General features: G+C 42.0%; 2 protein-coding genes across 3 annotated transcripts in view; both read left to right on the forward strand.

Moving 5' to 3' along the window:
• Positions 1–4008: 4008 nt before the first annotated feature.
• LOC308282413 (kelch-like protein 24) lies at positions 4009–21091 on the forward strand (the record flags this gene model as incomplete). The annotated part of the gene is made up of 10 exons (XM_080722758.1): positions 4009–4173; positions 4620–4754; positions 5371–5565; positions 7267–7410; positions 8174–8321; positions 10070–10210; positions 11683–11865; positions 13815–13983; positions 15256–15391; positions 20903–21091. The coding sequence occupies 10 exons, from the start codon at positions 4009–4011 to the stop codon at positions 21089–21091; spliced, it is 1605 nt and encodes a 534-aa protein (XP_080578884.1).
• LOC308281259 (uncharacterized protein) overlaps positions 19448–23702 on the forward strand; it is a 32565-nt gene continuing 28310 nt past the window's right edge. Inside the window, exons 1-2 of one of the 2 annotated variants that reach the window (XM_080721395.1) lie at positions 19448–19561; positions 20903–22491. In XM_080721395.1, the coding sequence (XP_080577521.1) occupies positions 21409–22491 (1083 nt within the window). In that variant the 5' untranslated portion in view covers positions 19448–19561; positions 20903–21408. Of the gene's footprint in view, positions 19562–20479; positions 20548–20902; positions 22492–23702 lie in introns of those variants that run through there. The other variant, XM_080721396.1, reaches the window with a different exon arrangement.

The following is a 23702-nucleotide window of genomic DNA, read 5'->3' on the forward strand; positions in this document are numbered from 1 at the left end:
GAGACAAAAACAAAAAAAATATTATTGAAATCAAGTCTCCATGGGGTGAGTAATCGATAGAAAAAGAGTCATTTTGGGGGTGAAAGGCCTGTCCATACTGTCTCCGACCGCACCGAACTTTTCGTAGGAAAGGTCCGGTTCCACTACAAAATGACGTCCCTCGCCTCTTCTGAAAAGCATTACCCCGAATTAGAGTTTGGAGAGCTGCACGTCGGAAAGTCAGAACTCTACGACGAAAGGTTCGGTGGTCGGAGACAGTATGGACAGGCCTTTACGTTAAGGCATATAAGAGCTGGTACTTAAAGGGATATTTCACTTTCAAAAAGACTTTTGGTATCACTTTTTTATCATCTAATCAGGCTTTTATGAACACCCTGAACAGTTTTTAATTAGTTTGATTGAATATTTAGATATTTGATGTAAATGTTACCAGGCCCTCCAGGCCCAGGGCCTCTCCCCACACACACCCATTGTAACTTCAAACTTCATTTTAACCATGATAGATTCATTAAAAACACCCATTATTCTTTCTGGTGACTCATACTACCCTCCTAATACGTGAGCAGGCCGTGTTTTTTCGATAACTTATTTCTTTGTATTTCATTTTTTCCATTTTCCAAAATAATTATTAAAAATACATGAAAGAAGTTATCGAAAAAACACGGCATACTCACATATTAGGAGGGTATGAGTCACCAGAAAAAATAATGGGTGTTTTTAATGAATCTATCATGGTTAAAATGAAGTTTGAAGTTACAATGGGTGTGTATGTGGAGAGAAGCCCTTCCACTGCTCCCTGTTGAAAGTGGAATATCCCTTTAAATAATATTGTTTTGTGTTGCATGTACCCCCACTGGGCCTACAAAGAGTCTCCTCAAATGATTGGCTTATGAATGAGACAAAAACAAAAAAATATTATTGAAATCAAGTCTCCATGGCGAGTAATCGATAGAAAAAAAGTCATTTTGGGGGTGAACTACTCCTTTAATTTAAAGGCCTGTCCATACTGTCTCCGACCGCACCGAACATTTCGTAGGAAAGGTCCAGTTCAACTACAAAATGATGTCACTCGCATCTTCTGCAAAGCATTACCCCGAATTAGAGTTCGGAAAGCTGCACGTCGGAAAGTCGGTGGTCGGACTCGGAGACAGTATGGACAGGCCTTTAAGTTAAGGCATATAAGAGCTGGTACTTAAGACAATCAAGATAGAGCCCACTGTGTCTTAGGGGGGAAATTAACATATTACTTAGCGAAATGTAAGGTGCTACGAAGTATCTGTGTGATTCAGGGGTGCCATGGATGAAGGCGTTATTTACACGGGGACTCTGATTCCAAAAAGGTTTGAGAACCTCTGCTTTGCACATGTCCTGGCAGTTATCTAAAGTTGTTGAATAAATAATACAATGAAATAAACACCGATACAAGATGTCTCTTATGTGTACTGTACAGTAAGTCTATACAACACATTTAATCATACTGTAAGTTAAAGTTTCATCCAGCTCAAAAAGAAAGGTCTAGTCCCCCCAAACCCTTTTAACCACTGTAGACTTTTTTTATTACATTTCTTTCCCAAAATTGCTGAACAATCTTCACAATTTTAGAATTTTGTTGATCGGGGTCCCAAAATATTGTAGTGTAATTCCAATTCATATAAAATTGGGGGATTGATTGCTATTATAACTCAATGTTGATACTGCATGGTATTGTTTATGTTGGAATATTATACCATAAGAATATAGCTCTATGAATATAACATAATGCAATATAAAATCATATAATCTAGGCTATAACACAAACTAACTAACTAACATAATACTATATAGCTCTATAATATAAGAATATAGGCCTACGATTATTTGGGGAGGTGGCGGCAAATCATATTTGACCTGGTGACCCCCCAAAATAATCATATTAGAATTATGAATTTAGAGTTGAGGCAGCATCACATGTAGTTTGAATCTGTTCAACAGATAAATATTGTGAAAATAACCAATCTACACGCTCACAATGTAGCTGTAGATCAGCTATTTCTATAATGTTTGCCAATTTTTTATTTGACAATTTGGCCATTGTCTGACTTGATTGATTGATTGATTGATTGATTGATTACTTTATAGCAGTTTACAGTTCGGATAAAAAGTCGACTAATAGGATTTAAACCCAAGAAAGCATGGGATTACATTGGGGTCCTTTTAAACTCAATTCATATTTGAATTATAGTTTGTTGATAGGCCTATTATTATTATTTTAAATATATATATTTTCCCCTTTTTTAAGTTATCAAAAGCGTCTCAAAGTCCTTAAATTGTCACTTTTACTGTGATATGGGGATCCTCAAGAATAATGTGTAAGTAAGTAAACTTTATTTATAAAAATAATAATGTGGGGGACCCCCTAGTGGTCCCGACCATCATGCCGACCATAGCGTCCCGAGTCTGACCCACAGGTTGAGAACCTGACGACGTGCTGACGTCATATAAGCACGTTTCCCAGTGTTTTCTGTTTTGGTTCCATTCAACTTTTGCAGCCAAAAGCAACGCAACAAACTCTAATCTTAAAGTCGTTAAAACGAGAGAACTAAGGATTATTCGGTCTCCTTTTAAGGTAGAGACTTTCTCTCTAATCCCACCTTCGTTGTTTAGAACCATTATCTTGTCTGAGTGAATACCAAGATCAGTGCAGACTGGAGAAGACAACCTCAACTACTAAAGTCACAGACAAGGTGAAGAATGAGAATGCATGACATTTATTTATACACTCATATGTGCTCCACACACAATGTCCAATTGTCCATAGGTGGATGTATCGTTTTGTCACAGCAGCTTTAATATTGGCTTTATTGTTTTTATTGCACACGAACAAACAAACCTCTCTGCGGGTTTGCAGCAGCTCGCCATGCGTTTAAATCACTGCCATTCATACTCGTAACATTGCTGCACCGTTATCAGTCGCTCTCTGTCTTTCTGATGTCCAAATACATGCTTTTTGTTGCGTTTTTAACAAGCGGGACATCTGGCTTTATTTTCAACCCTAATAAATTATAATATATTTTACAGTCTTGTGTTTTCAACACTTCTTCGTGCTCAAGACTGCTTAATCAACAGCACCCTCTAGCGACTGTATGGCATTCCAGCAGCTCTTGGCTGGGCTGAGGTTTCCCCACTAATGAATAACGTCGCTCTCAGCTTAGTGAAAGAGAACAAAATAAATGTATTTGGTGTCGCCTCTCTGTACAAGTAGGCTAGAGAAAAATGACAGTGTTCTGGCAAACCCTTGTTCTTTTCTTGTGGTAACATTGCTCCAGTTCGTACTCTAAAATAGATAATAGTTGTCTTATACAGTGTGATTGCATCCATAATGAATGATGCTGTCATTTCTCTCCATGAGTATTATGTTCATTAAAGCAGTGGTTCTCAACCTTTTCAGGCTGTGACCTCCTAAAATAATCATATTTGAACTTGGGACCCCCAACATAATCATATTTGAACTGGGGACCCCCCAACATAATCATATTTCTGGGGACCCCCCCAACATAATCATATTTGAACTGGGGACCCCCAACATAATAATATTTGAACTGGGGAGTGGGGACCCACCACCCTGACATGCACCTGGAACGAGTTGAGGCATTACAATTTGTTTGACTCGGTTCCACAGATACATATTGTGAACATAGCAGATTTACAAGCTCGCAGCGTGCCATTGTGAGCTTGTAGATCTGCTATTTTCACAAATTTGGCCTCCTCCTTAATAGTTGATAGAGCTTCTGAATTCCTTTTGATGCAGTAAATGGTATTTTTTTTCTTTTGGGGGATTTAACAAGTCCTTAAATTGTCACTTCACTGTCATCTGGGGGACCAGCCACAAAACCATGTGGTTTGAGAACCACTGCATTAAAGGAAGCGTGTCAAATAAAATGTACCATCTGACCATGAGTTCCTTCCCCTCCTGTGTGTGTGTGTGCGTGCGTGCGTGTGTGTGTTACAGGCTGGTCCAGCAAAAGGAAGATGGATAAAATAGTGTTCAGGGAGGAGACTCATTCCAACCAGCTCCTAGAGAGTCTAAACAGGCTTCGTCTCAACGCTTCATTGTGTGATGTGATGATCTGCTGTGGAGGAAAGGAGCTCCCCTGCCATCGCAATGTGCTGGCCTCCTTTAGTCCTTATTTTGAGGTAAATGTAGCCTCCTTTAGTCCTTATTTTGAGGTAAATGTAGCCTCCTTTAGTCCTTATTTTGAGGTAAATGTAGCCTCCTTTAGTCCTTATTTTGAGGTAAATGTAGCCTCCTTTAGTCCTTATTTTGAGGTAAATGAAAATTTTCAACTTTACCAAGTTTACCTTAAGATCAGGGCTCGGTGGCAAATGGTCGATATTGATTTTACATTTATGATGATCTTATTTTGATCATAAGAGCCAAAGTCAGTCTCAAGTATATGTAGGCACATTCCCGGAGTAGGGATGCCCATTTTTCAATTTTCTATCCGATTTATTAATTTTGATATTTCCCGATAGCGATAGCCAATACTTAGAGTGGGCCGCCTCTTTGATGCAATGGCTTTCCTGTGCAACAAATATGCCATATCCTGTCAATAATTTACCTTTTTTTTCAACCTGCACAGGCCATGTTCACAGGTGATATGATGGAGTCCAGAGAGTACAGGGTTAACATCAATGAAGTGGAGCCTGAAGAGTTTGGCTTGCTGGTTGACTTTGCCTATACGTCCATGGTGGAGATCTCCACAGCAAATGTGCAGGTATTTATCATCATAAAACATATTCTTCTTCTTCTCAGTTTTTGACCCCGTTCTCTGTTATGCTTTAACTATTGAAAAATAGCAGATGTAAGAGCTCACAGCGCGGCATCGAGTGCCGCGCTGCGAGCTTGTAGATCTGCTATTTTTGAAAAATCGTGAAAATTCGAATTTTGACCCGATTCTATAAGTGTCTTTTGAATCCTTCTAAGGTGTTTTGAAAAACCCAATGTTTCTATGTCGGCAATCTGTCTCGCCATCTTCAAAGAAAAGGTCCTTTCCACTTAACTGGAGCTCAGTTAGACTGTTCTTGAGAGACTACCATGTCAGTGGTTCTCAAACCTTTTCATGTGAAGGACCCCCAAAATGATATGTATTTGGCCACGGACCCCCATCTGAAAATATTTAGTTCCAGGGACCACGCAGAAGCAAAATTCGAGTTACAAAATGTTTGCTTTAAAAATACACATATTCAAAGATTTGCACACATTTTCACAACGATTTTGTAAAAAATAGCAGATCTACAAGCTCGCAAATCTGCTATTTTTCAATAGCTAAAGCATTCAATAATTCTGGGCCTAAATGGGTTAAAAGAACATATATTGTTTGTTTGGTCTAGGCACTGCTAGCAGCAGCAAACCTGTTAAATGTTACCGCTGTAAAAGAGGCCTGCTGCCGTTTCATGGAGCATTACACCATGGATGAACAGAACTGTGTTGGCATTCACCTGTTTGCTGAGACCCACTCCTGTAAGACACTGGAGGAACACAGCATGGATTTCATCCTTGATCACTTCAGTGATGTCTATCAGCAGGTCAGTGGTTGAGAGATCCGTACATTTACCAACTTGTTTGACTGTTGTAAGAGTTAAAGGTGATACACCATGCATTTAAAAAGTAGTTATGTCATATTGTTTATGTCCCAAAAATGTTTTTCAAAAGGTTTGAGGCTAAATTACCACTCCTGAGCATTTTCAGCTTCTTTTTGAATTTTTTTTTTTTTTTTTTTTTCTTTTTGTCTTTTTGAAAAAAAATCTTGGACAGCATGTTTTGAGAACCCGTGGGATGCTTTTAACCTCCACCTTCCCAAAACCAGAGAAAGACACAACGGTCTAAAATGGGACTTTGTGAGGATAGAAGGTGCTAGTGGGACCCCAAAAAAAGGTTTTAAAATTGGAAAAGTGAAATTTCATGGTGTATCACCTTTAACTAGTAAGACGCCCCAGGGTGACATGCGACGAGGTTGCGCCAATTCTTGGCCAGTGATGTATATCAGACCAGTTACGATCCATGTACTGTATAGTACATCCCTTTTATGCCCATACATGGAGATCCCTGTCTGAACCAGCCACACAGATATGGGCTGTCTTCGTCCAGTCCATATATGGGCATTCCCATATGAAGTCCTGTTAGATATGGGCTTAATATTGATGACATCAGGGATCTCCATATATGGGCATAACATGAATTCTGTTAGAGTGGTTCCCATGACATCACAACATACGATATATTTTATGCCCATACATGGAGATCCCTATCTGAACCAGCCACACAGATATGGGCCATGCCTTGGCCATCTGGCCATATGGAGCAACACAGCATGGATTAAATCCTTGATGTAATCCAAAATTATATATATATATATATATGTTACAGTCATTTTGGGTAACTCAGTGAGACTGTGGTAAGAGCGCTCGTTTTGTAGTTCACAACACACCAATCACCACCAGATGGCGACAACAGCCAGTCAGCCATTCACTAGTGCAGGCGCTGACGTCACTCGTTTGCGACTCTCTTTCGTTTATTTACTAGCCCAGCTCGGCTGTGTTTAGCCATTAGCTTACTATGCCTTACTCTAACCCTAACCCTAACCCTAACCTCAGTAAAACTATGCCTAACCCTAACCCTAACCTCCGTGGGGTGCGCGCTATCATTCCTGCCGACGCGACGTTGTTGTGGGTCAAATCGACCGCTTGTTCCGCCCCGCGACGCACGACAAGCGCTCCGTTTCTCTATCTAACCGTGACATATATATATATATAATATGACATCACAGGGATCTTCATATATGGGCATAAAAGGGATTCTGTGGAATAGCCATTTATGGACTTTTACATAGGAGATGTCACCTGTGATGTCACAGTGATGTGTCAAGGGAACCACAGTGTCAGGCGTGACCTTCAGAGATACACGGATACGTGGACAAGATGTGCCGGACATCACAGTGACATCAGAGCATAATGTCAGAGCGACAAACCCATAGGCCGTAAACGTGTACACTCACAGAGACAAGCTGTGACATTTCTCATGGTAAACTGCCACCTTTGGTCGCAATCAAACGAAACAATTCCATGTATTATTTGAAATACATATTGATTTTAATCCATATAAAAACAAAAGTGAAATTGGCAGATAACAAAAGGCCACACTATGTCGCAAGTTGAGCTTTGTGGCCCTTGGCAAGGAAAGGTTTTGGGAACCCCTGAGTTAATCTACTGTATTTCTTCTGCCACTAGGAAGAGTTCCTGTCAGTCTCTGTGGATAAACTGACACAGATTCTGTCCAGTGATGATCTCAATGCACCCAAGGAGGAGATGGTGTTTGAAGCGGCCATGTTGTGGTTAAACAAGTGTCCTACCCGTAGGCAGAGCTTGGAAAAGGTCAGTCCCTTTTTTGCACGTACTCCTACTGGCTGGGGTGGCACCTGTCAGTGGGGAGTGTTGGGCGGGAGCTTTTTTTTTCCTGTATCCACCTCTTTCCGTGGGAATTTACTGGAGAATTGTTTGCACCACACTTCCGGTTAACAGCAGACATAAAGCTCACGTCGCGTCGCAGATGCAGCCGTTGTGAGCTTGTAGATCACACTCGGCTGCGGCACCGGAAGCTCCGTGCAACTTCTGCGCAATGCACGATGGGATGTTGTAAACTTGTGGATAGTAAGGGAAGGGACCCAAACTTGAACCCCCTGAATTTACCTTGATCCATTAAGAATATAATGGGAAACTTTTAGCATGTTTTTTGGATGACCCTAAGGATCATAAAAAAAACCTGAATGATTACTATTGCAATTTCTTTTGGGTCAGGCTTCGATTGACTGGAAGCAGGATACAACAGCAGCTGGCCAAAGCGGCATACGGACTACATTGGGGAGAAAAGGAGTAAAGAAATGAATAAAAACCCTCTCATTTTAGTATGTAGCTGCTTAGACTCGAGGCTTTTGTCTTTGTTATGCAAAAATAGACGTCAATTTACAAGCTCATGTCCCAACGAGACATGGTCATGTTTATTAAATCTGAAGGTATTGGACTCAAATGTTAGTCTTGTCTTAGGAGCAGCTGTAGAGATGTGAAGGCAATGTTTAGTGTTGTTCACCTAACATCCAGTTAAACTGGTAAATAATCAGTGTTCTGTTTGTCCTTTCAGGTGTTCCAGCTTATCCGTCTGCCTCTCCTCAGTCCCTCCTACCTCCATGATGTGATAGAGTGTGTGGATGTGGTGAAGGAATCCCAGGGATGTCAGAGGATCATCTCTGAGGCCTCCTGCCACACAGCTCAGCCACGTTCATCCACTGGTACCCTGTCTGCACTTTACTTTACTTTATTAGTGTGGTTGCCCAACAGTTCAACTCATTATACTCCTGGGGAAACTTTATTTACTACTAGGGTAACTTTTCCGCTGCCATTGGAAAATGACAGACAGACAGACAGACATCTGTCCGATAGGGAATCAATAGGGCAGTGGTTCTCAAACCTTTCACGCCAAGTACCACCTCAGAAAATATGTGTCTCTCCAAGTACCACCAAATACCGGTATGTTAGAATACAGATGCGTAGACCCACCCCATATATGCAGAGTTAACACAGTAGGCCAATTTATTCCTTGAATTCATGGAGATTTTTTCGTTTTTGTTGCATTTCTAAGCCAATAATTTGATGACCGGGTCATCAAACAGATTTATCCATCTGTGAACTTCCCATGCAAACTGATGATATTTCTAATGTGATTAATCTGTTCTCAAATCCTCTCTCTATTAACGGCTAGGTGTGCCCTCATGCTCATTTCAGCACAGCTGACCAAGCAATCAATTGCTTGGTCAGAAGAACTACCTGTAGTATAATATAAATATTTCACTCCACTATATATTTTTTCTTATTTTTGGGAAACTCCTCTGAGTACCACCAGAGGGGTGCCCATGTACCACCAGTGGTACACGTACCACAGTTTGAGAACCACTGCAATAGGGAATCAATGGTAGTGGGAATCGAATCAGTATCAGAATCAATTGGTCGAGCGTCACATGACAGTTGGCTTACTGCAGAATTAGGCAAGCGTTGCCAAGCCAGATGTGCACCCTGTCAAGACTAGTTAGACTCTCAGAGATCTGCTGAGTGGTCTTGCCATGGACAGTGATGACTGCGTCAACACAACACAACCCATGCATTCATCCACTGGTACCCTGGCTGCACAACACATGCATGCATGCATGGTGCAGCTGATGGTGGAAAAGAAACGCATCACTGTTTTTCTAGTTGGCATTGCCAAGACGAATGCCTCTAATCATTATGTACAAAATACATAGCAATAAATACTCAGAATAGTTTTTTCTTCTGCATGGTATTTTTGCATTTTTCAAGATGTTGATATTCTGGCTGCATAATCATTATTGCATCCCTCTGTCATCGTTAGAATTTACAATTCAGGCTTTGATTTAGATTTGTGCACCTAGTATTTGCTAACTTTAATGTTCTAATTTATACCAGTAAGACTCCCTAATCGCACTGTCCAACAAAGTGTTTGAAAAAATCGGCCTGATGGTGGCACTATATGGGAGAGATCCATGTTGATGACACGAGTTAGACATATTGTGCACTGATTTGCATGATTTTAGGGCAAAATCTGTAGGGGCGTTGTCCAAAAATGTGTTGGCGCTATATGGGACAGATCCATGTTGAAGACATGAGTGTAGACCAAGTGTGTACCGATTTGCGTGCTTTTAGGTCAACATTTGTAGGAGTAGTGTCCAAAAAGGTATTTTGCAAGAATCGGCCTCATGGTGGCGCTAGAAGAGGGTCATGTGAGAATTGATGGGTATTGTGGTTTGGCAGGCAAGGAGTGTGTGTGCAAAATCTGGCATGGATCGGGGCAACGGTTGCAGAGATATGAGCAGGGCAAATTCATTCTCGATTAATTCATTGAACGATACTTTGCCATTATAACATTTCACATGCTCACTCACACATGAATTTGCCTTGACAACCTGGCCTCATGCACATACCTGGTGCTGTGTTTATGTTCTACCCTCCCTCTCTGTATGTGAAGTGATCCTCATGGTGGGAGGACTGTCAGGACAGAACGACTATGGCTTTGATGAAGTCGACTGCTTTGATCCCCTGACCAAACGATGGAAGACCCTGAAACGCCTGCCCGAAAAGGTCATTTCTCATGATCTGGTTGTGTTAGGTAAGTGCTACCATCAGAATGAATCTTTCGTTATTCTCGGGCCCCGTACATAGGACAACGCTCTGTAGAGAAAACGGCGAGGTCCCGGGATATTTCCGTTGCGTTTTGTCTTTTTATCAAGTGTTCATATGAAGCTGAAATGATGTAGTGTCCATCTCACCGTGTGAGCGAGAGAAACGCAAGAAGCAACAACGTATGATCGGGTTTTTCTCTCCTACTAATATATACAGAAAGCCCTGCTTTGCGTTGAGCCTTGCTGGTTGAGTGGTTAAGGAATTGCTTTTATGATCCGACAGCCCTGGGTTCGCGTCCCGCTTGGTCATTTCTTTCCGCGATTTTTTTCCGGCGATAAAGTTATTATTATTATTACATTATTCACATAACTCGGTAACGGCGCTTAGTCGGCTCATCGCCTCCGTCATGGATAATAATGTAATAATAATAATAATAACTTTATTATCGCCGGAAAAAAATTGCGGAAAGAAAAGACCGGGCGGGACGCGAACCCGGGGCGGTGGGATCGTAAAAGCAATTCCTTAACCACTCAACCAGCAAGGCTCAACGCAAAGTAGGGCTTTCTGTATATATTAGTAGGAGACAAAAAGCTTAGCCTTCTTGCGTTTCTCTTGCACATACGGTGCCGCGAGGGGAGAGAGGAGTCAGCTTTTCCACCCAAATCTGCAGATCCAGGAGCAGGGGCTTTACTTGTACTGTACATCAAGTTGCCTCACGCTACAGAAACAGGAGATAGGCTCCTGCCCTATGGGCCTCATGGCTCGGCAAGGCTTACTTACTGTGTTCGGTAAATGCTACCATGAGAGCTAATCTCACGTAGTCAGGAGATCAGAGATCTCCACCTGGAGATCTGGTAACATCTAAATCTAATGCAGTAGTTAGAACTGCGTGGAAACGATTAGGAAATTCATTCTAGTCAATCTAGAACCAATACTTTGGAGGTCTTACTGATTTTCAAATGATTGTCATTCTGATTTTCAAATCGGGAGGCATAGTTTTGTCACAACATGCTGGACTTATTTGGTCCAGCCTGTGGAAATTCACAAGTTCTACAGGTAACCTTTTTTACGAAATAGTATGTGGTGGTGAGTGACATCACTTTGGGTATCGGTGAAGACCTTTCAAGTTGTTGACGCATAATTATCTTTAATGGCAAGCTCTGAACATCTTCATGTGTTGACAATCAAGCTATCCTTTCCCACCATAGGCTCTACAGTGTACATGGTTGGAGGTGAATCCAATTTAGACAGCAAGTCTAGCTTATGGCGTTATGACCCTTCCAACGACTCATGGTTGAAGATGGCATCCATGAAGGAGGGACTTAATTGCTTCGGTAATGTTGTCAAATTATGGCATTAAATTTTGTTTTGGAGTAAGGCCTTATGAGGGTTGTTGCCTTGCATATAAGCAATCTGTTCTAATGATCAAGGTTTTTCCTTTCCACATGGTCCCTATAGGCTTTGTGGCACTGGGTGGATATGTGTTTGCAGTCGGCGGCTATCTGCGCTGTAAACCTGTGGCCTCAGTGGAGCGTTACGACCCCTACACCGACACCTGGCAGCTCATGGAGTCTGTCGGCATGCCAAAGTTTCCAGAGAGTTTCTCTGTGGTGGCACTTGATGGACTGATCTACGTTATTGGTATGGAACAGGTTTATGTGTCTGCAGGTTCAGCCTACTGGGTTTCATGGTATTTATTGCGACCATCAGGTCGCATTTACTATCAAAACCTCCACCGGCTGGCTGTCTGTCTGTCAGTCACGTCACGTCACACTTTTCCCCTACCCATATCTCCGCCACCGTTGCCCCTATCCATGCCAAACTTTGCACACACACTCCTTGGCTGCCAGACCACAACCTCCACCCCTCATTAATCACATGGCCCTCTTATAGTGCCACCATGAGGCCGATTCTTGCAAAACACACTGCTCCTACAGATGTTGCCCTAAAATCACGCAAAGCGGTACACAGTATCTCTAAAGTAGCAGATCTACAAGCTTGCAACACGTTGCGTGCGTGACGCGTTGTGAGCTTGTAGATCTGTGCAGTGTTTGGTTACTATAGTAACGTGACTAGGGCTTCTGAGACACTGTAGCTTAGCGCTAGATGCTCGCTCACTTCATATGCTCTGTTAAGCCTGTATATAAAAAAAATCAACTGCCACAAGGTATTTATGAAGATCCTCATGTGGATTATGGATGAAGTTGAATGCTGCTGCTGTAGGCTACGAGCCTCCAGCAGCTACTGCTCCTCCAGTGTTGTTGTCCATGTGTGACTGTGATGGCCTGAGCTTGCCACACGCGGCCCAGAGCAGAGCGGCATGGATGGAGTCCTCGCTTCTCTGCAGTTTTAAAACTCGCTCGCTCTCAATAAAAAATTGACCCGCTCCGCTCGTATGCTCTGTATAGCCTATATATATATATATATATATATATATATATATATATATATTTTTTTTACTATAATATTATTTTTTAAACATTTTGTGAAACCACCTATGTTAGAGGGTTTACAGAAAGACACGCTTAAGAAAAGGCGCAAGTTTGCTCTTCGTCAAGAGTGCAGAGACTAATTGCGACGGGGCCAGGCGGGCAAATTGTCTAGGATGAGTGGATTCTTGTCCTGGGGTCTTTAGCGAGGGTTCTGTCATCATCCCTGTGTTGGCTGCTCTGAGTGAACGGGTGGGGTTGTAGGGGTTGATCAGGCTTTGGAGGTTTGGAAATGCCATACCTTTGGCTGCTTTGAAGGTCAGCTTTGAAGGTCAGCATCAGTGTTTTGTATTCAGTGCGGGCCACAACTGGGAGCCAGTGGAGGGAGTGGAGAAGGGAAGGCATGTCAGAATTTTGGCTGGTTGAAGACCAGTTGTGCCACGGCATTTTGGATCAGTTGGAGAGGCTTAAGTGCACATGCTGGAAGGCCAGTGAGGAAAGAGTTACAGTAGTCAAGTTTGAACCCCCAAGGATCAACCTCTGCCCCAAACTTTTCACTTTGGCCTGTTATGGCACCACCCGAGGTCAATTTGTTTTCCAAAACACATTGGTACACCTTTATCTTTGTAGTCATTGGATCAAGATGCATCTGGTCTGTCTGATTCTGACTAAGATTGGCTTTCAAAGTTCACAGGAGGTTGGTTTTGCACGAAATGTGACAATCATTAACTGGGTCTGTTTGACTAATTCTGTCATATTTCTCAAATTCCATTCTCATAGGCTATGGTTAGCTTCCACAGTTTGTCTAGTAGGCAACCCAGCCTGGCGGAGACCTGTGTTCTGAAGAGCACACGTTTCTAGTTACATATTCATCCTTCCTGCATTGACAATGAATAACGTTTCTGTCTTTCCTGGGACCTAGGTGGCACTGATTGCTATCGCAAAGTGCACACGTACAACCCTGAAACATCCCTATGGACTGAAGTTGCTCCCATGCAGGGTGCTTGTAGTGATGCAACTGCCTGCACACTCAAAGGAAAGATCTACGCCATAGGTATCATACTTGTTCTCATTCGCTCTCCTTTTCATAATAAACTGATTTCATCTTCAGCTCATAAGAGATTCCACTATCAGCCTTTTAATTCCTGTTCATCTATACAGGCGGTCAGCATCTTTACAATGAGACATTCCAGGACAAGGTTGAATGTTACGACCCCAAGACAAACCAGTGGACCATGTGTGCCCCCATGAAGAAGCCACGCCACTTCCCCTCCGTGGCTGTGGTTAATGGACAGATCTATGTACTCGGAGGGAAGCCAACATCTGACTAGTAAGAAGCTTTTGCTCTAGCCGCAAGCAATTCTAGATCGTATTTTTTATATCTGGAATACAGAGTTGCAACACCAACCCTTGACAACTCATATATCCAAACAGAAAAGTCCTATCTGATTGTATTGAACACATTTAGTGCACTTACTTTGAAGGGATGAAGGGGCCCAGAGTGCCCGGATTTCCTCCCATAGGCCGCCGCTCTTATTTTGAAGGGGGCCAGGCGGAAATTGTGCGGATTTTTGGTCACTTTACTTTTTTCAACTTTGACCCGGATCTAGCCCCGGAGCAGTGTGTTGACGAAGGGTGTCATGGCAGCCACCATGCGAGTGCAGATTTTGCGAGAAACATGCCAGCCTTGGGATCAAAATGTATTTTTTAGAGATAATGATGACTATTTGATGGAAGATCCATGGGTTTCTATGGAGCAGCTTCACTTCGCGTGCACGCCAACATGCGTTGTAAACAAAATCGCCACTCAGCTTGAGTTAGCCCCGCCCACAGCTGTTGTTGGATGATAAGGGAAGGGGATGATTTTAGTGTGTCACTAAAGCGGTGTATATTCTTGAGGCTTTCAGCTCTCGGGAAGAAACCAAAGATACACAGGGAAGACATATTTGCAACCAGGTGTGGTTATAATATTATTATAGCCACACCTGGGCGCCGGCGTTATATTATAAACACAATCAGATCTAGCTATAACAACAATCATGACATAGGCTATTTATTATAATCACTAATTCACTATGAAGTGTCTTTAATTATAATGAATAAAGTAAAAATAGTCAAATAACAAGGACAAATTGTTCTGCCCACAAAAAAACAAAATGCCTAAACTACTGTAAATGTAGGTCTATTATAACTATGATAATGGTTCTTGTAAGTCCCAATTATTAAGTAGAATACATGACCTTATAAATATAGAATGTTTATAATGTGTTATGATTATTTATTGTCTTATATGTTATGAAACATCGCATGTAGGCCTATTATATTACCTCGGCACCTCAGCGCGGTCCAGGCGAACACAACGGAGTGCTCCCTACGTCCGGTTCAGCCAATCACAAGCTTCCACTGCTGGAAGCGGGATGTTGTTTTGATACACGCTATTGAGTAATGTTAACTCTAGTATAGACACATTCAAAACAGAAAAGGCCTCTTTAGAAATAGGATATAGAGTTGCTTGCGTCTACCGTTGTTCCATGAAAAAGGTGTCTGCTTTTTCCACACCAGACGTTTCTCTCAAGGCTCTTGTTGGTCTCTCCTCTTCTAGTGCTAAACGTACTGAACGTACCATGGAGCGGTATTGTGAGCAGACTGACTCGTGGGAGATTATCGGTGAGATGCCCGCTAGTCAGTACCACTACGGCTGTGTGGCTTTCAGGATGCGGAAGGATGCACTCAAGCAGGTAGCTGACATTATGGTAGTACACAAAATGAAATCTTGAATGTTAATTTCCCTTTATAGGGGCTTTTAAGCCGTGACATCATTTTGTAGGCAGAGGAGAACTCTGCCCCCAGGGCATTTTCTGTCCCTCGCTATTTCAACAGATCCGAGACAAAAATAACGACTAAAGTATAATTCTAACACTTTCCTTTCAACAACAAAGAGAAGAAAAATGTGTAAATAGTAAAAATATTAAAAAGATTCACGGAAACTGGGGGCAGAAATTCTCCTCTGCCTACAAAATGATGTCATACTTAACAGCCCCTATCTTCTGGACACGAGGAATGGTGGACTGTGGGTAATGTAGTTTCATGTATGTTTAGGGGGACAACTTGTCCCCCTAAAGGAATGGTGGACTGTAGTTAATGTAGTTTCATGTATGTGTGTTTCAAAACCACCCTGAAAACCCACCTGTTCACAATCGCCTTCCCTAGTTGACCTTTTATGAACTCTTGTTTTTATGTTTTTTTATCTTTTATCGTACTTTCTTTTCTTAATTATTTGTCCTTATAAAGTTGTTGCTCTTATTTCCCTCCCCCTAGCCCCCATAGGCCACAAGTGTAAAGCATCTTTGAGTACTCCGAAAATTATTATTATTATTATTATTATTATTATTATTATGTGTCCCCCTAAAGGAATGGTGGACTATGGGTAATGTAGTTTCATGTGCGTGTCCTTGTCCCCCTAAAGGTTGCAGATGACAGATGAAACCTCCAGCAGAGAAGGCGGGCACTGCTGAATAAGCCCCTCCTACCTCAGTGATGGCCATGCTCAGACCACGCCCCTTATAGCAACACAGCCTTGTTTTTGTTGAGTTTTTTGGGGGGTTATTTTATACTGTATATGTCTGATGGACCATCCAAAATGCTGCTATATGTATGCCAAAATTATGCCATGTTTTGTTTTGTTGAACGTATTGTTACATATTATACTGAGTGTATTTTCCTATGTTTATAACACGTTAGATTTGTAAGTTTATAACACGTTAGATTTGAAGCTTTACACACAGGTCCTGGAAGTTCATCTTAAATAGTTACTTAAATAATAAAGCAATAAAATGAGGATAACATTTATTTTCTGATCGATTGAATACTTTATAACTAGTAGTACGCCTCAGGGCAACATGCGACCTCGCCCTAAAGGGCAAGGTCGCGGCAATTCTTTGCCGTCTGGCCAGTGATGTATATCGGACCAGTTACTCATGCCATATATGGAGATCCATGTACTGTATATGTTGATATGCTGTGAGAGCCCATACATGCTTACTCAGTTATTCGTTATGTGAAATTCCTATGATGTTTATGACATCTGACATCATACCCTTTTATGTCTATACATGGAGATCCCTGTCTGTAGAACCAGACACACATATATGGGCTGTCTTGGCCATCTGTCTTTGCCATATATGGATTCTGATAGTGTGCTATGTGGCCGATGTGCCTCCATATATCATGGGCATTCCCATATGAAGTCCTGTTAGATATGAGCTTAATATTGATGACATCAGGGAACTCCATATATGGGCATAAAAGGGATTCTGTTAGTGTGAAGTCAAAGCGTGATGTCAGAGCAGCCAACCAATTCTGTTAAGAGTGGTTCCTCTGCTGACATCTGTGTGTGTGTGTGTGTGTGTGTGTGTGTGTGTGTGTGTGTGTGTGTGTGTGTGTGTGTGTGTGTGTGTGTGTGTGTGTGTGTGTGTGTGTGTGTGTGTGTGTGTGTGTGTGTGTGTGTGTGTGTGTGTGTGTGTGTGTGTGTGTGTGTGTGTGTGTGTGTGTGTCCCTCCCTCAAGGGTGCTGACCCCAGTGCAGTTGTCTGTAATGTTTCTCACTCTACAGCCCACTGCACGCTTAATGTGTAGCCTGCTACTTGTACCCGAGTGTGAGATTAAACAATATGGAAAACACAACTCCTGATCGAGTCTGTCTGAGGTTTTCCATAGATGTTTGCAGGCATTGTAACATAATGTTAATAGGCCTACACCTATTTGTAGAATGAACCGGATATACAGGGATTTTATATTTCTTAAAGGAGTAGTTCACCCCCAAAATGACTTTTTTTTTCTATTGATTAGTCATGCCATGGAGAGTAGAGTTCAATAATATTTGTGGGTTTTTGTCACATTCCTAAGACATTTTTTTTTTTTTTTTGATTAGAGTAAATTTACCCCCATTGATTCCGGATGGGGACCCGTTTCCGGAACGAATGGGGGTAAATGTATTGTTATCACATTTTTGTCTTAGGAATGCGACAAAAAACTAAAAATATCATTGAACTCTAGTCTCCATGGCGTGACGAAAAAAAAATCATTTTGGGGGTGAACTACTCCTTTAATTCATGGAATTTCTTTCTCTTGTTTTACCTTTTTTTTCTTCTTTTTTTTGGAGGGTTACTTGAGTTAACTTGTGACTCATAGATATTGGTCTGTGACCCACAAATGGGTCCCGACCCACTGTTTGGGAAACTGTGCTAGAAACTAACTATGGTGTTAAAGGGTTTAAATTGTAAACCTTGAGGCAGAAATGTCAATTAAACAAATTGTCTGCTGCTGCTGCTGCTGCTTTGAACCACTATGGAAGCCTATGAGTGTTCCATCGCCACACTTACATTTTATTACCAAATGCATGAAAAAAAGATGCACATAGGCCAAGCTAATTATCACAGAAATGTACAGAATGCTTACTGTTATAGGATATACCATACATGGGCAACTGGCGGCCCGGGGGCCACATGCAGCCGCCACCTTCACTTAATGCGGCCCGCAGGTTAATATCAGAATACTGATAGGCCTATTATTGATTTCAATAATTCCAAACGTGCAAACATGATCCGCTTTTAATTACTTAAGTCGACTGTATATTAGTATCTTCTTGATGACTATTAGCCTAGAACTAGTCTTTTTTTTATGTCCAATGCATTTTTGATTAAGTTCGTAAAGTAAGAAGTAACATAAGTATAAGAACTTGTAGATCTGCTATTTTTTTTTTTACTGTATATGCATTGTGGCCCTCCAGAGTGTGTGTGAAAATATAGTGGCCCTTTCCAGCATCAAAGTTGCCCACCCCTGGGCTATACTGTATCTTGTTTAATTTGTATTCAATGCTGTAGAGATGAGTCACATATGATACACATACATAATTTAGATAGGTCTACATAAGGTAGAAAAAAGAAAGAAAACTTGGAAAAGGTAAAATAGGAAATATTTTTTGTTCAAATAAGTAGCTCTGTAATCCCAACGTAATCATTGCTACTGAAATGGAGCTATATTAAATAATTAATATTATTATGAATATAATAATTCTTATTTGTAATAAGTAAGTAATACAACAATACATAAATAAAACCTTCAGGTTCTAATATTTAATATTTTCTACTGGATGTGACGTTTTCAGACCTCGACTCGGCAGCTCGTTCGTTCTGCTTTCGATTAGTCAGCCTGAGCTCACTGTAGAGATGGGATTTATGGTTCTTTGAAGTGAGCTGGATCTCTGGGATCCGTTCCTTTCAAAGAGCCGTTCAAAAGACTGTCTCATTTTAGTTACTTTGTAGATTTTGATTAGGCCTATATAATTATAAATCCCTTCAACCGTATACATTTTGTCCATATATAAATTTCTGCCATTTGAAAATAGCCGATCTACAAGCTCACAGTGCGTCGCAACTCAACACTGCTATTTTCAAATGATTTTTCTACATTTTATTAGAAAACCTGTGAAATGGGACATTCTGCACAATGAATACTTCTACTCGTAGCAGAGTATTTCTACATTGCAGTATTGATGCTATTTAAAGTAAAATAATTTGAGCACTTTTTCCACGACTGTTCATTAGAAAGGAAATTTCAGTCACGTACTCACGTTGACATGAAATGGCAATTAAATTCAAGCTAGCTTTATTGGCATGATAAAAGCACGTTTACATTTCAAAGAGCCGTTCAAAATACTCGAATCGTTCGCGAACGTCCCATGTCCAGAGCTCAGATCTGCCCTGAAACTGCTGGAAGAGCGTCGGCGCTCTGAGAGGAGAAACAGCTTATATATTTATTATATTATATTATATGATATATTATATATTACCTATATATACCTTACACACACTGATCCAAGGAGTTACACTACAACACGTGATAAACAAGGTAAAATTAAACATCTATGTTGTATGAAAAAGAGATTAATGCGTGGAATACAAAATGAATAAGTTGACAAGAAAACGGTCATTTAGCAGACAGGGAAGAGAAGTTGCCTTGCATCATCCATGTTTACATCGAATATGATGTATTGTATCTCGTACATTATATTGTAAATTTGTTTTAAACTTGGATCAACGTTAGCATTACCATTAGCATTAGAGTAGAGAGTTTATTACGTTGCCTCTTTTTCCCATTTCGATATAGTAGTCACTTTGAGTTTGACATGACCATTCAATTCAAAGGAGCTTTATTATTTGGCATGATAAAAGCACGTTTACATGGCAAAAGCAAGTGTCAACATATAGAGATGGGTGCGTTCGGTGCCATGTTGTTGTCGTTCGTTTATTCGGTGCACTTTGTGCGTTGTCGTTCGGAAATCCAGTGCGCTGCACACGGCACTAACCTCGCCTACCAGGCTTTACACGGCACGGGTGTGCTGAGTGCACAGACTGCACACACAGTGTGCTGAGTGCACGCACTCACCGACCCCGCTCACTCACTCACAGATAAGAGGCGCACCTCTGCCTCTTATCTGGCCTTATCTGCCGAACGGGGTGCGTTCGGAAATGCGCACCGGGTGTGTGTGTTGTGTTCAGTGTAGTGATGAGTGCAGTGGGCGGTGACTATTAAGAGTGCATTCAGTGTGGCTTGTTTACGAACGACTAGATAAGAGGCAGCAAAGTGAGCTTTATCAGTATGAACTCTGAAGGAAAACTTCCTGAAAAGCAGCAGTTGCTAACGTAACGTTGCTATTGATTAATTTAATTCATAGCATTGGCTCACTCTTATGAACCACTCTTAACTCTTTGCCCATACATGGAGATCCCTGATGTCATTAATATTAAGCCCATATCTAACAGGACTTCATATGGGAATGCCCATATATGGAAGAAGACAGCCCATATCTGCAGCAGCAGGACAGCAGAATTACCGTAATTTCTCAAATATATCGCCCTTTCATTCATATTGATTCCCAGACATCAAAATACGGAACAAAGTTCGAACTACGGTATATCAGTTCTATACAGAACACAGTTTTTAGCTTCCAAATGCGGTAGCGGGACGATTCTGTATTTAACGGGGGGAGCGTGTCGCTGTTACTACATCGCTAACCCTCCGGTTGAAATGATGGGCTTTCCTAAAAGCGAGATTTCCCCTTTTACGGGACTGGGTGGGTAGTCTGGCGACCATAACTGGTGTGCAGGCCCTCGCCCCCAAACATTTTCAGACTTCAGAGGAAAAGCTTGTTGATCTTTAATCTAACTATTTCTGTTTTCCATCTCCCAGCCTTGCTGTACTCACAGAAAGACAAACAAGTCTTGGTCATCCCCCTCTGTTTACTTTGGACCAGGAGCAGCAGAACATTTGGCACCACCACCACCAGAGGGCACCAGAGGCCTGTTGCCTCTGAAGTGCTGCTGCTGCAGTGGCAGTTCTGCCGGTGGTCCAGACTTCAGGATCACCTTCCACCAATGAGCAGCCAGCGCGACGCGACGGCGGCAGCGTAATTGTTGTCTCCTCGCTATACAGACACGACTGTGTGCTGAGAAGTGTAGGAGTGGGGTCTGATTGATTTGATTGAAGACTTTATTAGAGGTTTGCATAGGAAAATTTACATAACGGTACCGTTCACTGGTACAAGGTCAACTACGAGAAAGCTTTTGGCTTGTTTAAATTGGGGTCCCTTTTTATAACTCATACTCATAAAACATTTAATGAAGGACAAATAGAACACAATACTATGCACATGCAGAAAATATCATCCTAAGACAAACATTAAACATCGCAACACAATGTATCAACGCCACAGCCAGCAACGGGGGCCGCCACAGCCTTCCTCCAATAGGCCCGGGTTAGGGTATCAACAGCGAGACCGTTTAACATACCCTCCTCCTGGCCTGCTGCATGATGAGCTGGTATCAGCCATGGCTACCAGGAGATCCGGGGACATGGACCGTTGTCTCATGGACCGGCCAAACCCCAGCCGGATGTCAGGATCTGGAGGCTACAGCTCCAACCAACCACGCCACCAGCAAGGGATGGACAGGTCAAACTACCCACACCCCAGCCGCATGTCCACTGTCACCCAGCAGCAGCAAGCGCAGAGCGGCCACGGAGCCTGGATGCAAGCCCCTGGCTATGACCCGCCTTCCCCTCAGACCAGGGGCTCCCATGGTGGTGGAGGTGTGGATGAGGAAGATGAAGATGAGCTAGACCCTGAGAATTTATCCTACATCCTTCAGACGATCCGGGCGATTAAATCCAAAAGCCAGAACAGCGCAGCTTCCTCTTCGTATTCTCAGAGGGATTCAGGCGCCATCCATGACATTTCGCCACCTCCTGCCCGCTCCTTTCCAAGTGCTGGACGTTTGCAAGCCCCAGAAGTGCCCGGGTTCCGCAGCGCTCCACAGACTGCAGCAAACGTCATTGACTACGGTTATGACGCAAACGTCATTGACTACGGTCATGGCAGTCAAGCCACTGATGACCGCAGTGGTAGAGAGAGCATGGCCGAAAGTTGGCCTCCTCGTCTGCAACCCTTTGAGCCAAACAAGCACGTAGACCTGGATTACTGCGGGTCTACGAGCGGTGAGGTTCGCAAGAAAATACGACTGTCCCCGCCGAGAGAATTCCCCCCACCTTACAGTTCCGGTCTTCCAGATGGAGGGTACCGTATGGACGGCCCCAGACCAAGCCCTTCATCTGAAACATGGAACGACTCTTCATCGTCGTCGTCGTCCAGACATCCTGTTCCGAAACCACTTGGGACCACCAAGATACCCACTCACACCATGATATGTGATTACTCAGCTGATACTCCAAAGGCCTACCCTCACACCTGCTCCTTGTGTGAGGTAGACTGCAAGCACGCTAAGGTGAGTGCCAACATGTCTCCTTAAAGCAGGGGTGTCCAAACCTTTTTCAAAGGGGGCCACATTAGAAAACATTAAAACACCCAAGGGCCGACTATATCTCCTGGCATGATGTACTTCGGTCGGACCATAACAAAGTCCATAACAAAGTCACATACATATGCATCGCAATTAAAATATTTTATTTAACTATCATCAATATTTAATATCAATGGTCTTTTGTCTGTTGTGTGCCCTGAATAAAACACAAATAGCTCACATTAGGTAAAAAAAAAAGAATAAAATAGCCTTTCTTTGACCCCTTCAGAATGATAAAACAGGAAAATATACTTTTTAATACAATTTAGGAATGAAGCTGCGGGCCTTACAAAATTTGTCCTCAGGCCGCTTTTGGCCCCGGCCTGACTTTGTACACCCCTGCCTTAAAGCATACATTGGCAACTAATATTTGAATACTTATATATTATTGATTTCAGCTGTTAAAATGACCCACTTTATTTACTTCAGTCTACTGTATAGTAGTAGCTTAATGACTACTAGTACTAGTCTTTTTTATGCCCAATGTATTTGTATTTAAGTTAAATGTACGTACAAATGCTTTTGAAATTAAATACAAATGTTACTTTTCAGGATTGCAATTCAAAATGAGCTAAAAATAATCCAGGATTCCAATTCAATAATAGCAAAAATAGCTGATCTACAAGCTCAAAATACGTCACACTGTGGCATGTTTTGAGCTTGTAGATCAGCTGTTTTTGACTGTATATGCATTGTGGCCCTCTGGAGTGAGTGTGAAAATATAGTGTCCCTCTGGAGTGAGTGTGAAAATATAGTGTCCCTCTCCATCATCAAAGTTGCCCACCCCTGCCTTAAAGGAATACCCGAGTCTCAAAGTTGTCAGTTGTCAGATATAAATAACAGATCTTGTCAGTTGTCAGATATAAATAACATAGATCTTGTCAGTTGTCAGATATAAATAACAGATCTTGTTATTCTCCTCAGTGTTGAACCAGTTGCTCTATCACTGGTTCCAAACTACAATGCAGACCAGTGGCTACCAGTTCCCTTGGGTTTAAACGTCGGATACATAATCTGATCGTTTAACAATATTGTGATGAAGGCCGGGGGAAGGGAAAAACTGTGTTTAATAATGTGTTTTCTTTGTGCCTGCAGTTAATTGATGATTGATGACCTTTTTTTTTAATATATATATA

This window comes from Nannobrachium achirus (genome assembly GCF_963921795.1).
Source record: "Nannobrachium achirus genome assembly, chromosome: 3".
Taxonomy (NCBI): domain Eukaryota; kingdom Metazoa; phylum Chordata; class Actinopteri; order Myctophiformes; family Myctophidae; genus Nannobrachium; species Nannobrachium achirus.